The sequence below is a fragment of the Cetorhinus maximus genome, chromosome 22 (genome assembly GCF_964194155.1).
Source record: "Cetorhinus maximus chromosome 22, sCetMax3.hap1.1, whole genome shotgun sequence".
NCBI classification, from domain to species: domain Eukaryota; kingdom Metazoa; phylum Chordata; class Chondrichthyes; order Lamniformes; family Cetorhinidae; genus Cetorhinus; species Cetorhinus maximus.
Genome location: NC_135900.1, coordinates 25,954,373 through 25,967,980, shown reverse-complemented (window position 1 = coordinate 25,967,980; position 13,608 = coordinate 25,954,373). Strand labels below are relative to the sequence as shown.

The 13,608-nt window shown below is 41.5% G+C and overlaps 2 protein-coding genes and 1 non-coding gene across 4 annotated transcripts in view; 2 read left to right on the top strand and 1 right to left on the bottom strand.

Annotated features, from left to right (window-relative positions):
- The window catches only part of rps16 (ribosomal protein S16), a 284,445-nt gene that overhangs the window by 172,959 nt on the left and 97,878 nt on the right, over nucleotides 1-13,608 (top strand). The window lies entirely within an intron of this gene.
- tbc1d30 (TBC1 domain family, member 30) overlaps nucleotides 1-13,608 on the bottom strand; it is an 87,652-nt gene that overhangs the window by 24,554 nt on the left and 49,490 nt on the right. For both annotated transcript variants that reach the window (XM_078567950.1, XM_078567951.1), the window contains one exon: nucleotides 8,873-8,978. In XM_078567950.1, coding sequence (XP_078424076.1) covers nucleotides 8,873-8,978 — 106 coding nt within the window. The remainder of the gene's footprint in view (nucleotides 1-8,872; nucleotides 8,979-13,608) is intronic.
- On the top strand, nucleotides 9,643-9,714 carry trnae-uuc (transfer RNA glutamic acid (anticodon UUC)). Its single transcript has one exon. It is a non-coding gene; the product is annotated as a tRNA-Glu (tRNA).

Here is a 13,608-nt window from a genome sequence, read left to right as displayed (position 1 = left end):
AGAGCATTATCCTGGGTCTCTGGAATACTATTCCAGTAACAATACCACTTTGCTATAGTATTTCAAGAAGATGACTCACCAGCATCTTCTCAAGGCCAATTAGGGGTGAGCAACAAATGCTGGCCTTGCCAACAATGCCTACATCCCATGAAAGAATAAAAAAAAAATGCACAGCCTGAGAAAATGGTCAAGCAAATTCAATTGCAGCTTTCAAAAGATAACTGGAAAAATATCTGAGGAGAAATATTTGCACGACTATGGGGAAAAGATGGTGGAGTGGGACTAGGTGAGAAGCTCTTGCAGAGAGCTGACATGGACACAATGAGCCGAATGCCTCCTTCTATGTTCTAATCATTGTATGATTCGGAGTTCTTATTGAATCTCCTATGTGAGGTTGGAATGTGGGAACTTGAGAAGGAACACTTTGTCCATTGGTGAAGTGGTCATGATGTTACGTATTGCATCAAGCCAAGCATGAAGTATAATGCTTAAAATTTCACAGAAATATTCCCTGTAATCCTTCATTCAGCTGTGTGTGTCACAGCTCAACTATTTTAAAAACTATGTACAAAATGGATTTGGAAGAAAAAAATTAATAACAGGTCCCCTAGGGCACATTAAAATGGAAATAGTGAATGGGTCATTTAATAACTATTCCTAAACAACATCTGGATTCTACTTAATACACTGTAACAGATGGTGACTGAATAAGTCAGATAGTGTTTTTAGTATACAGGATTCCAAGATTTTGACTGGTGTATTGCAGATCAAATCCACGGTTCCTTCTGTTTCCCTCTGACAAATGAATATTTACCCTCACCAATGATATGTAAAAGAGCTAATTTTCCCAACAGTCACAGCCACTAGTTTATGGGAGCAATTCAAACTTAATTTTATTACATTGGTTGCTGAGTCTTTTAGTAGTTTCGGGCTTACGAGTCATGATGAGATCAATTTTTCCACCAAGACGAGTGGCCTTGATAAGGGCTTGCCCATAATCATCAGGTTATTAATAGAAGCACAAAGGTTAATCTACTGCTTACTGCATTTCTAGAGCAAAATTTGCTCTATAAATAATACAGGAGAATTAATGTTCTTCTTACAGATACACATATCAAAATTCTACATGGAACCTTGTTGTATAGAACTTTGGTGAGGCCACAGGTGGAGTACTGTGTGCAGTTCTAGTCGCCATATTATAGGAAGGATGTGATTGCACTGGAGGGGGTGCAGAGGAGATTCATCAGGATGTTGCCTGGGATGAAACATTTAAGTTATGAAGAGAGGTTGGATAGACTTGAGTTGTTTTCGTTGGAGCAGAGAAGACTGAGGAGTGACCTGATCGAGGTGTACAAGATTATGAGGGTGGATAGGGAGCAGCTGTTCCCCTTAGTTGAAGGGTCAGTCACAAGACGGCATAAATTCAAGGTGAGGGGCAGGAGGTTTAGGAGGGATGTGAGGAAAAACTTTTTTACCCAGAGGGTGGTGACGGTCTGGAATGCACTGCCTGGGAGGGTGGTGGAGGCGGGTTGCCTCACATCCTTTAAAAAGTACCTGGATGAGCACTTGGCACGTCATAACATTCAAGGCTATGGGCCAAGTGCTGGTAAATGGGATTAGGTAGGTAGGTCAGGTGTTTCTCACGTGTCGGTGCAGACTTGATGGGCTGAAGGGCCTCTTCTGCACTGTGATTCTGTGAACATTAGCTCTTCACTCCATCCCTATTCTCTTTGTATACTTAAGGAAAGAACAATTATGACAACTCAACAATTCATTCAACTGGGCTTGGTTCTGTCAGATTAGTGAACAAACAGCAACAAAATTAATACTGAACTACAGACATTTGCTATTTTAAGTGTGTCAAGCTAATTCATAAGGAATGACACTTATAACTGACACATCGTGATCCATTATTAGGATATCCTTCTCCCATAAGTAAAGGACCATTGAAAATCTCCCTGTTAGGCTTCAGTATTTACATTACAAATGCGCTCAAATGGATCAATTTCCTACCATGAATGAATCATACACTGCCCCACAGTTAAAGTGCCAAACATGTTTAGCCAGATGGAGCTCACAGGAAGTCAAGATAAACAACACATTGTTGTTTCCTTTATTTAAAGGTTAAATTTGACCTTTTTTATAACTGACCTACACAATAGTGCATGATTGTAGTTTTTACTCTGCAGTTTATTTTTCCCCAGAATAATCAAAAATTGGTGAGTAACTAGCTATTTCAAAAGCGTAAAGGGCAGGCATCTGCTTTCTGTGAAAACATTGCCACGTATTACTCAGGAAGCCATGCTTCCTTTGAGGCACTGAGTTGTTTGCTCTAGTTTGGTGATAAAACTGTCATCATTACTGACAATCTCCAGAGTACAGGAGTCACAAGCTAATAATTATTAAGAAAAACATTTAACAAGGGTTCCAACCTCTTTGCATTTTTAAGCTTTTTGATCAGAGCCCAATCTTTGACTGCAATAAATTCAGGTTTTACAAAAATAAAGCCTTTTTTGTTCCTTGTTACCTTTCTCTCCCCTCCATTCATGAAAGTCATGAGTCACACAGGGATATGCCTGCAATAGTGATTGCAGCATTAATATCGTTTATTATAGTTATGTGTGCCTAAACAGTGACTGTCGTTAGGCTAGTCAATGATGGTGGCCAGCCCAGTTAAGCCTGGTCTTTTCCTAGACGACCTTCACAAACACAGGATGGGATTTTAAGCAGGGCCAGGGTCCCTGTGACCCTGGCATAAATGTTGATAGCAAGCCCAGCCGGTATCTGCTGGCTTGCCCTGATATCCTTTAACGGCTGGTGAGCTGTTCATTGGGTCGAGTTCCGCCTCCAAGAGCTGCCAGTGTCCCAGCAACAGCACTGGGAGTGCTGGCTACTGCTGGGACCACATCAAGTTCCCAAAAGCGACTGTTGCTAGAGCTGGATGCAAAATTAAGTGGGATGGGGTCTTGCTGAGGCCAAGCTAGCAGGCCTAAGTGAGGGGGTGGGGGTGCTGGGTGGATAAAACGGGAAGGGGAAACATGGGGCGGATGGGAGGTGAAGACCATGGAGGGGGTGGTCTCTGATGGGTCCAGAAGTCCTGAAAAGGTTGTACCCTTTCCCCCACCCCTTTCCCACCACCAGCCTGAGCAGTGAAAACTACGGGGCTTCATACCTTGTGCCAGCCTCCACCCGCCATGGGAAAAATTGCAGTGGAGGTGCAAGGAGGCTATAATTGGCCACAAGGACCTCAATTGGCCCATGGGGTTGCAGACCACCTGACATCTCCCCTGGCCCAGGTAAAATTTCATCTGGGGCAGATGCCAGAATTGGCACCCATGGCATTGCCGCAAATTTTATGCACACCCTCCACTTGCCAACCCATCCCAAGGGGCGGGGAGTAAAATTCAGCTAAAACCTTCTAGTAGAAGCTGCTGCAATCATAAGTAGCAGAAATCTTGTCTGGTCTTTGCCCTCTCAATATAGGATACTGGCCTGTTAAGATCAGCCATTTCAGGAAAAATAAGACATCACTCAATTCTAACCATCGAGTTGTTGAGGGAACTCAGTGTTTTTTATATCAAAGTGGTCTTTCTTAAACTTGTTATTCAATATTAACATTTTGGTGCACATTAAGCCAAACAGTTGAAAGCACGTAAGAATAGAGCATTCCTATTTCAGGCGTCCAGCATGATCAACAAACATCCCATGTTACTTATTGTGTAGCTGGCTGCAGAGTAAAGTTGGCTCTATTTAACTTCAATAATGCATCTCAAGTTCCAGCTTTGGAAGAGCACTCTCTACTGCACCACTATGAAATTTTCCATTTATTACAAACACCATACTAATGGTAACTTTATGAGACTGCGATTTTTTTTTTTGTTGTTGTAATACAGTACTCACTAAAACTGGATTGAAACTGCCAAAATTCATTTCACAAAAGATTAGTATTGTCAAAGCCAATACTAAAGGGTGCACTTTTATCCCATTAGTCTAGAGTAGATTCAACCCAGATTGTAAGAGCATAAGAAATAGGAGCAGAGTAGACCATTGACCCCTCAGCCCCTCCACCTTTCATTATGAACATGGCTGATCGTCTGCCTCAACTCCATTTTTCTGCCTGCTCCCCATATCCCTTGATTCCTGAGAGATCAAAAGTCTGTCTACCCCAACCTTGAATATACTCAATGATGGAGTACCTACAACCCTCTGTGATGGAGAATTCCAAAAATTCACAACCTTCTAAGTGAAGACATTACTCCTCATGTCAGTCCTAAATGATTGACCCCCTTATCCTGAGGCTGTACCTTCATGTTCTAGATTCCCCAGCTAGGAGAAATAACCTCTCACTGTCTATTTCAGAGAATAGGCCCAAATTACTTAGCCTCTCATTATTGGACCATGCTCTTATCCCAGGAACCATCCTAGTGAACACCTGCTATACCGCCTCCAATGCAAATCTATCATTCCTTAAACACGGAAACTAAAACTGCGCACAGTATTTCAGGTGTGGTATCACCAAAGGCCTATACAATTGTAGTAAGACTACTTTATTCTTGTACTGCAACCTCCTTGCAATGAAGGCCAAGATGTCATTTGTCTTCCTAATTGCTTGCTGTGTTTGTTTGCTAACTTTCTGTGTTCTTTGTATGAATACATTCAAGTCCCTCTGAACGTCTTTTAAAAGTTTCACGCCTTTTAAAAGATATTCTGCTTTTCTATTCTTACAATTAAAGTGAATAAACTCACACTTCTCCACATTATTCTCTATCTGCTACCTTGTTGTCACTCACTCAGTCTGTTTCTATCGTTTTTGCAGGCTCTTTGTATCCTCCTCATAGCTTATATTTCCACCTAGTTTTGTATCATCAGCAAACTTGGATACATTACCCTCGGTCTCTTAGCCTAAGTTAATATAGATTGTAAATAGCTGAGGTCCAGCACCAATCCTTGCAGCACTCTACTAGTTACAGCCTGCCAACTTGAAAATGCCCCATTTCATTCCTACTTTCTGCTTCCTGTCCATTAAGCAATCTTCCATCCATGCTCCAACAAGCTCTTATGTTACCTATTAACCTTCAGAACAGCATTTTATTGAATACCTTTTGGAAATCCAAGTATACTACATCTACTGACTCCCCTTTATCTACCCTACTAGTTACATCCTCAAAGAACTTGTTACGCACAATTTCACTTTCATAAACCACGACAACTTTGTCTAATCATACTGATTTTCTAAGTGTATTGTTAAGACGTTGCTAATAATAGATTCCAGCGTTTTCCCAACAACTGATATCAGCCTAACTGGCCTATTAATAGATAACAGATAAGACCATAAGATGTAAGAGCAGAAGTAGGCCATTCGGAATATCAAGTCCGTTCAGCCATTCAATCAGATCATGGCTGATCTGATAATCCTCAACTTCACTTTCCTGCCTTTTCCCCATAACCCTCGATTCCCTTACTGATTAAAAATCTGTCTATCTCAGCCTTGTATATACTTAACGACCCAGCTTCTACAGCCCTCTGTGGTAAAGAATTCCACAGATTCACTACCCTCAGAGCGAAGAAATTCCTCCTCACCTCTGTCTTAAATGGGCGACCCTTTACTCTGAGATTATGCCCTCTGGTCCTAGGCTCTCCCACAAGCACTCTCAGCATCTACCCTGTCAAGCCCCCTAAGAATCTTATATTTTCAAAAAGGGTGCTTCTCATTTTTCTAAATTCCAATGAGTACAGGCCCAATCTACTCAACCTCGCCTCATAAGAAAATCCCTCCATACCCGGGATCAACCCAGTGAACCTTCTCTGGACTGCTTCCAATGCCAGTATATCTTTCTTTAGATAAGGGGATCAAAACTGTTGACAGTATTCTAGGTGTGGTCTAACTAGTGCTTTGTATAGTTTTAGCAAGACATCCCTATTTTTATACTCCATTCCCTTTGAAATAAAGGCCAAGATTCTATTTGCCTTCCCTATTACCTGCTGAACTTGTATGTTAGCTTTTTGGGATTCATGCACGAGGACTCCCAAAATCCCTCTATGCTGCTGCTTTCTTCAGTCTTTCTCCATTTAAATAATATTCAGCTCCTCTATTCTTCCTGCCAAAGTGCATAACCTCACATTTTCCCACATTATATTCCATCTGCCAAGTTCTTGCCCACTCACTTAATCTGTCTATATCACTCTGCAGACTCGTTGTGTCATCCACATCACTTGCCTTCCCACCTATTTCTGTGTCATCTGCAAACTTGATGTTAGTATATTCACTTCCCTCATCTAAGTCATTAATATATAGCGTAAATAATTGTGGCCCCAGCACTGATCCCTGTGGCACTCCACTTGCTACAGGGTGCCATCCTGAAAATTCCCCTTATCCTAAATCTCTGTCTTCTATTAGTTAACCAATCTTCTATCCATGCTAATATAATACCCCCAACACCATGGGCTCTTATCTTATTAAGTAGCCTTATGTATGGTACCTTATCAAACACCTTTTGGAAATCCAAATATATTCTGTCTACTAGTTCCCCTTTATCTATCCTGCTTGTTACCTCCTCAAAGAATTCTAATAAATTTGTTAGGCATGATTTCCCCTTCATGAAGCCATGTTGACTTTGCTTGATTATATTATACATTTCTAAATGCTCTGCTATTACATCCTTTATAATAGACGCTAACATTTTCCCAATGGCGGATGTTAAGCTAACTGACCTATAGTTACTTGTGTTTTGCCTCCCTCCTTTTTTGAATTAGGGTGTTACATTGGCAGTTTTCCAACCTTCTGGGACTTTTCCAGAATCCAAGGATTCTTGAAAGATTACTATCAGTGTATCCACCATCTGTGTAGCTACTTCCTTTAATATCCTAAGATGTAATCCATCAAGTCCAGGGGACTTATCAGCCTTTAGCCCCATTAGTTTCCCTAGTACTTTTTCTCTAGCGATAGTTATTATATTTATTTCCTCCCCTCACCCCCTTTTGCCCCTTGATTATTTTTGGAATGCTATTAGTGTCTTTTACCGTGAAGACTGATGCAAAGTATTTATTCAACTCCTCTGCCATTTCCTGGTTCCCCATTATTATTCCCCCAGCCTCGTTCACTTTGGCCTCTCTCTTCCTTTTTATCTATTTAAAGAAGCTCTTACTGTCCGTTTTTATATTGCTTGCTAGTTAACCCTCAAAGTTTATTTTCTCCCTCTTTATTATTTTTTTAGTCACCTTTTGTTGGTTTTTTGAACTTTCCCAATCCTCTGGTTTATCACTAACGTTTGTCACATTGTATGTTTTTCCTTTCAATTTGATACTATCCTTAACTTCCTTGGTTAACCATGGTTGGTTTATCCCCTTCCTAGAATCCTTCTTCCTCACTGGGATATATCTTTGTTGTGAGTCATGAACTATTTTCTCAAACGTCTGCCATTGTCCATCAACCGTCTTTTCTGCTGAACTCCTTTCCCAGTCCACTCCAGCCATCTCTGCCCTCATTCCTTTGCAGTTACCCTTATTTAAGTTTAACATGGTTATTTCTGACCCAGGTTTCTCACACTCAAACTGAATGCTAAATTCTACCATGTTATGGTCACTGTTTCCTAGGGGATCTTTTACTCTGAGATCATTTACTAAGCCTGCCTCATTACACATTAACAGATCCAAAATAGCCTGACCCCTGGTTGTATCCACAACATATTGTTCTAGAAAACTGTCCCGAATACACTCTATGAATTCTTGCCTGTAGCTACCTCTGCCAATTTGATTCTCCCAATCTACATGAAGATTAAAGTCACCCATGATTAATGTACTGCCTTTTTTCATGCCCTCATTATCTCCTGATTTATTCTCTGTTCTACAGTATAGCTAATGTTAGGAGGCCTATGGACTCCTTCTAGTGTCTTCTTCCCCTTGTTATTTCTTACCTCCACCCATATGGATTCTATATCTTGCTATCATACTTATTCCATCTCGTAATAACAAAGCTACCCCGCCACCCTTTTCTTCCTGCCTGTCCTTTCGAAAAGTCACACACTCCTGAATATTTCGTTGCCAGCTTTGATCGCCTTGTGCCTTCAATTCATTTATTTTGCTCTGAATACTATGTGCATTTAAGTAAAGAACCATTAATTTTGCCTTTTTACTATTTTTCCCCCTTTGACCCTATTTGCTGCTTTATTTTTATGTCTGCACACGCCGTCCCTTTCTGTCACATTCTGCGTATCATTACCTAAATAGCATCCTTGCAATGCTGCCATTTCCCTTTGCTTTGTAAGCTTACGTATCCCCTCTCTAGAACCCTCCCCCCCACTCTATTTAGTTTAAAGCCCTCTCTATAGCCCTAGTTATTCCATTCGCCAGGACACTGTTCCCAGCATGGTTCAAGTGAAGCCCGTCCCACTGGAGCAGCTCCCTTCTACCCCAGTACTGGTTCCAGTGCCCCATGAACTGAAACCCTTTCCTCCCACACCACTCTTTGAGCCACGCATTTAATTCCTTGACTTTATTTACCCTATGCCATAATAGATCTGATAATGATTCTGACAGATACTCTCCAGACTATTTTAAAATGCTAGTAGCATAATAGCAATTTCTGCCTAAACATCCTGAAAGATGCCCACTATTTGAAATCTCCTTTTGACGAACATCTAAAACTACACCACAGGGTTACAATCCTTCTGGGTGGCTAAGCATATGCAAATATATTCATGAAGATTTTCTTTGTTTGGTACTTTCAGAGAAATGGTCAACATGCTCCTTTGGAAAATATCTACAGTTTCTGTAAAAACTGCAAACATAGGAAATTTTCATATAAGCTTTATAATGTTGCTACAAATAGTGACTGAAGGAATTCTCCCGCAAAAATGGGAGCAAAATTACTGACCTGCATCAGCTCATTACAGTCAATCAGGCTATCCTCCAGCATCTCTTGAGTCAATTTTCCCATGGTGCTGTAGAATTCGTCTGCACTTTGGCAGCTTTCGATTCTTCTGTTAAAATAAAAAAATGTGCCCTTTTGTCATTATCATTACTGTAAAAAAGATCTGATTATTTTTCCAAGGTATACATTCAGGTCGTTTCCACATGGACAATGTACTGCCAATGTCAGCCTGGCGTGAGTAGCATCAAGTGGATGCCTTAGTGATGCAGACAGATCAATGTTGAACACCACTTGGAAGAAGCACTGAGGAGCAGAAGGGCATAAAATGCACTCTTGATGGGGGTCTTCAATGCCCGTCACCAAGAGTGACTCAACAGAACCAGTACTGACCGAACAGGCCAAGCCCTAAAGGACGTATCCACCAGACTGGGCCTGCAACAGGTGGTGGGAGAACTGACAAGAGGTGAATGATCCATCTTGGACTCTGCCTAAGATTCCCAGCATCAAAGATGCCAGTCTTCAGCCAATTCAATTCATTCCACATGATATTAAGAAAAGGTTGAAGGCGCTGTTAAAACAAAGACCAAAATCCTGACTGAAGACTTGTGCTCCAGAACCAGCCGCACATTTAACCAAGCTGTTCTAGTGCAGCTACAAAACTGACATCTACCTGACAATGTGGAAAATTGCCCAGGTATGTTCTGTCCACAAAAAGCAGGACAAATCCAGTCCAGTCAATTATGACCCCATCAGTCCACTCTCAATCGCCAGTTTCCCTGGTGGTCTAGTGGTCAGGATTCGGCGCTTTCACCGCCGCGGCCCGGGTTCGATTCCCGGTCAGGGAATGCAAATTTACTGATGTTGTGAAATTGTCAAAATGAGTATCAACAGTCCATGTCTATATGCAGCAAAACCTGGACAACATTAAGGTCTGAACTGATAAGTGACAAGTAACATTCACGCCACACAAGTAGCAGGCAGATCATCTCCAACAATGGGGAATCTAATCATCTACCCTTGACATGCAATGGCATTACCACCTTTAAATCCAACACCATCAACAACCTGGGGTTTACATTGATCAGAAAATTAACTGGACCAGCCATTTAAATATGTGGTGGTGAAAGCAGGTCAGAGGCTGGGAATTCTGTGACAAATAACTCACCTGCTGACTCCCCAAAGTCTGTCCAACATCTACAAGGCACAGTTCAGCAGTGTGATGGAATATTCTCTACTGTGGGTGGACCTACACCAAATGGTCTGCAGTTCAACAAGGTGGCTCACCACCACCTTCTCAAGCGAAGTTATGGATGGGCAATAAATGCTGGCTTTGCCAGCCCACTCACATCCCACAAATGAATAAGAGAAATTAAATAGTTTCCAATTATTGAGAGAAATGATGTGCGTCTTAGTGCTACTGATGATGTCAATAATATTTGAATGTATTACAAAACAAAAATGGCACTTTTCTGCTTTTGAACAATGGATCTTAGCACTCAAGACAATCTAATTTCAATGGTCTCCCTGTGTACTCTGGCTCATCGCCATGATACTGCTTATGGACCAAGAAGAATGGCCACATCTAGCACTGGTAATTAGGAGATATGTTTCCTTCACAGTCACTGGAAATTACTAATAAAATTAAGAGAGACAAAAACACTTTTAAGAATCCTGCCTACATGACAGACAAGGGCATTCTACCTCTTCTTTTCCATGCACCTAACTTCTGTTATTAGTGGTTTGATAAATTTTTATTCTAAGATTTTTTTTTTACTCATGTTGCTCGTACTCTTAAATGTCTCAATATGTCATCATCGCACTGGCACATTAGGAATTGGAACATACTGCCAGTGGGCAAAGTGTTCCTGGCATTTTGACAAATATTTACAGCACTTGCGTGTTTCAAAGAGCAATTGTCAAAGCTCAATGATAATTTTTGTGAATGGAAATTGATAAGCAAACGTAGATTAAAAAGAGAGAAATAAGAGGAAAAGATACTGACAAACTTAATATAATTGTACTTTTATACTCTCCAAGTTTCACTTAGCCTGAATCTAGGTCATTGTAATGATGAGAAGCTGCGCTGTGTAATCTCTTCCCTGTATAATATTCCTCTCATCAGAAACTTGAAATTTGTAGAATAACTGTTTGTCAGTATTCCAGGTAAATGACTAAAATTATAAATAGATTGTAATAATTTTTTTCTGAGACTGAAAGCCAGTGCGGATTTAATTTATTGGACATTATCGATATACTTAATTTACAATATAAATGATATTTCCTATAATTGCATGAGATTTTTAATCAAAATATTTCATAGTTAAGAGGTTCTCAAAAAATGTTTTTTTTTTTCTTTACTTTGATCCATGTTAAACAAATAAAAGTCAATAGCCTAACAAAATATGTCTCCATCTGTTGACAGAAGTAAAAGGGAAATGAGCAGGGCTGCCCCATTTCCTTGCAATTGTTTTCTCTTTAGCCCAAGACCTAGAAATTAAACAGCTGCTACTTTAGTCAGCCCTCACATTAAAAACAAAGGATGGAATGGATATTTCTCTAATGTTATCGCTAGCTTCAGTTAAAAAAACAACCCAACTCTGCCATATACCATCCAAAAAAAACCAACACAAATTGACTTCCACAGATGCAGCCTGAACTGCTGTGTGTTTCCAGGATTTTTTGTTTTTAGTTCAGATTTCTAACATCCGCAGTATTTTGCTTTTGCTACACAAATTGAGAGTTGACAATAGTGGAGTGTTTTTTTTATCCTAAGAGGTTGGAAGGTCACCATAACCTTCCTATTGCTGTTTCAAGTCAGATTAAAGTAGATCAGCAGAATTTACATTTGTCATCCATGCCATGTTGGTTTAAATTTCCTCAGCCAAGTCTTATTTCCTGGTACAGCATTTAAAAAAAATTATTTTTACAGGATGTGGGCATCTCTGGGGAGGTGAGACTTCTTCTCCAGTTGCCCTTGAGAAGGTGGTGGTGAGCTGCCTTCTTGAACCGCCACAGTCCATGTGGTGTAGGCGCACCACAGTGTTATTAGCGAGGGAATTCTAGATTTTGACCCAGCGACAATGAAGGAACAGCGATATCGTTCCTAGAGAGGATGGTGAGTTGGCTGAAGGGGAACCTGCAGGTGGTGGTGTTCCCATGCATCTGCAGCACTTGTCCTTCTAGATGGTAGAGGTCATGGGTTTGGAAGGTGCTGTCAAAGGAACCTTGGTGGGTTGTTGTAGTGCATCTTGTAGATGGTACACACTGCTGCCACTGTTTGTTGGTGGTGGAGAGAGTGGATGTTGAATGTGGATGTGGTGCGAGTCAAGTGGGCTGCTTTGTCCTGGATGGTGTTGAGCTTCTTGACGGTTGTTGGAGCTGTACTCATTCAGGTATTCCATCACACTCCTGACCTGTGCCTTGTAGATGGTTGACAGGCTTTGGGGAGTCAGGAGATGAGTTGCTAAACACAGAATTCCCAGCCTCTGACCTACTGTTGTAGCCACAGTGTTTATGTGGCTGGTCCAGTTCGGTTTCTGGTCAATGGTAACCCCCAGGATGTTGATAGTAGGAGTTTCAACAATGGTACTGCCATTGAATGTCAAGAGAAGATGGTTCGATTCTCTTTTCTTGGAGACAGTCATTCCCTGGTACTTGTGTGGCATGAGTGTTACATGACACTTATCAGCCCAAGCCTGGATATCGTCCATGTCTTGCTGCATTTGGACATGGACTGCTTCAGTTTCTGAGGAGTCGCAAATGGTGCTGAACATTGTGCAATCATCAGCAAACACCCCCAATTCTGACCTTATAATGGAAGGAAGGTCATTGATGAAGTAGCTGAAAATGGTTGGGCCTAGGACACTACCCTGAGGAACTCCTGCAGTGGTTTCCTGGAACTGAGATGACTGACCTCCAACAACCACAACCATCTTCCTTTGTGTGAATTATGACTCCAACCAGTGGAGAGTTTTCCCCCCTGATTCCCATTGACTCCAGCTTTGCTAGGGCTCCTTGATGCCACACTCGGTCAATGCTGCCTTCATGTCAAGGGTAGTTACTCTCATCTCACCTCTGGAGTTAAGCTCTTTGCCCATGTTTGGACCAAGGCTGTAATGAGGTCAGCAGCTCAGTGGCCTTGGCGAAACCCAAACTGAGTGTCAGTGAGCAGGTTATTGCTGAGAATGTGCCGCTTGATAGCACTGTCGATGATACTTTTCATCACTTTGCTGATGATCAAGAGTAGATTGATGGGGCGGTATTTGCCCGGGTTGGATTTGTCTTGCTTTTTGTGGACAGGACAGACCTGGGTAAATTTACGCATTGCTGGGTATTGTAGCTGTAGTGTTGCAGTGTTGTATCTGTACTCAAACAGCTTGGCTAGGGGAGCAGCAAGTTCTGGAGCACAAGTCTTCAGTACTATTGCTAGAATATTGTCAGGGCCCATAGCCTTTGCAGTATCCAATGCCCTCAGCTGTCTCTTGATATCACATGGAGTGAATCGAATTGGCTGAAGACTGGCATCTGTGATGCAGGGGACCTCAGGAGGAGGCCAAGTTGGATCATCCACTCGGCACTTCTGGCTGAAGATTGTAGCAAATGCTTCAGCATTGTCTTTTGCACTAATGTGCTAGTCTTTGCCATAATTGAGGATGGGGATATTTGTGGAGCCTCCTCCTCCAGCTAGTTTAATTGTTCACCACCATTCAGAAATGGATGTGGCAGGGCTGTAGAGCTTA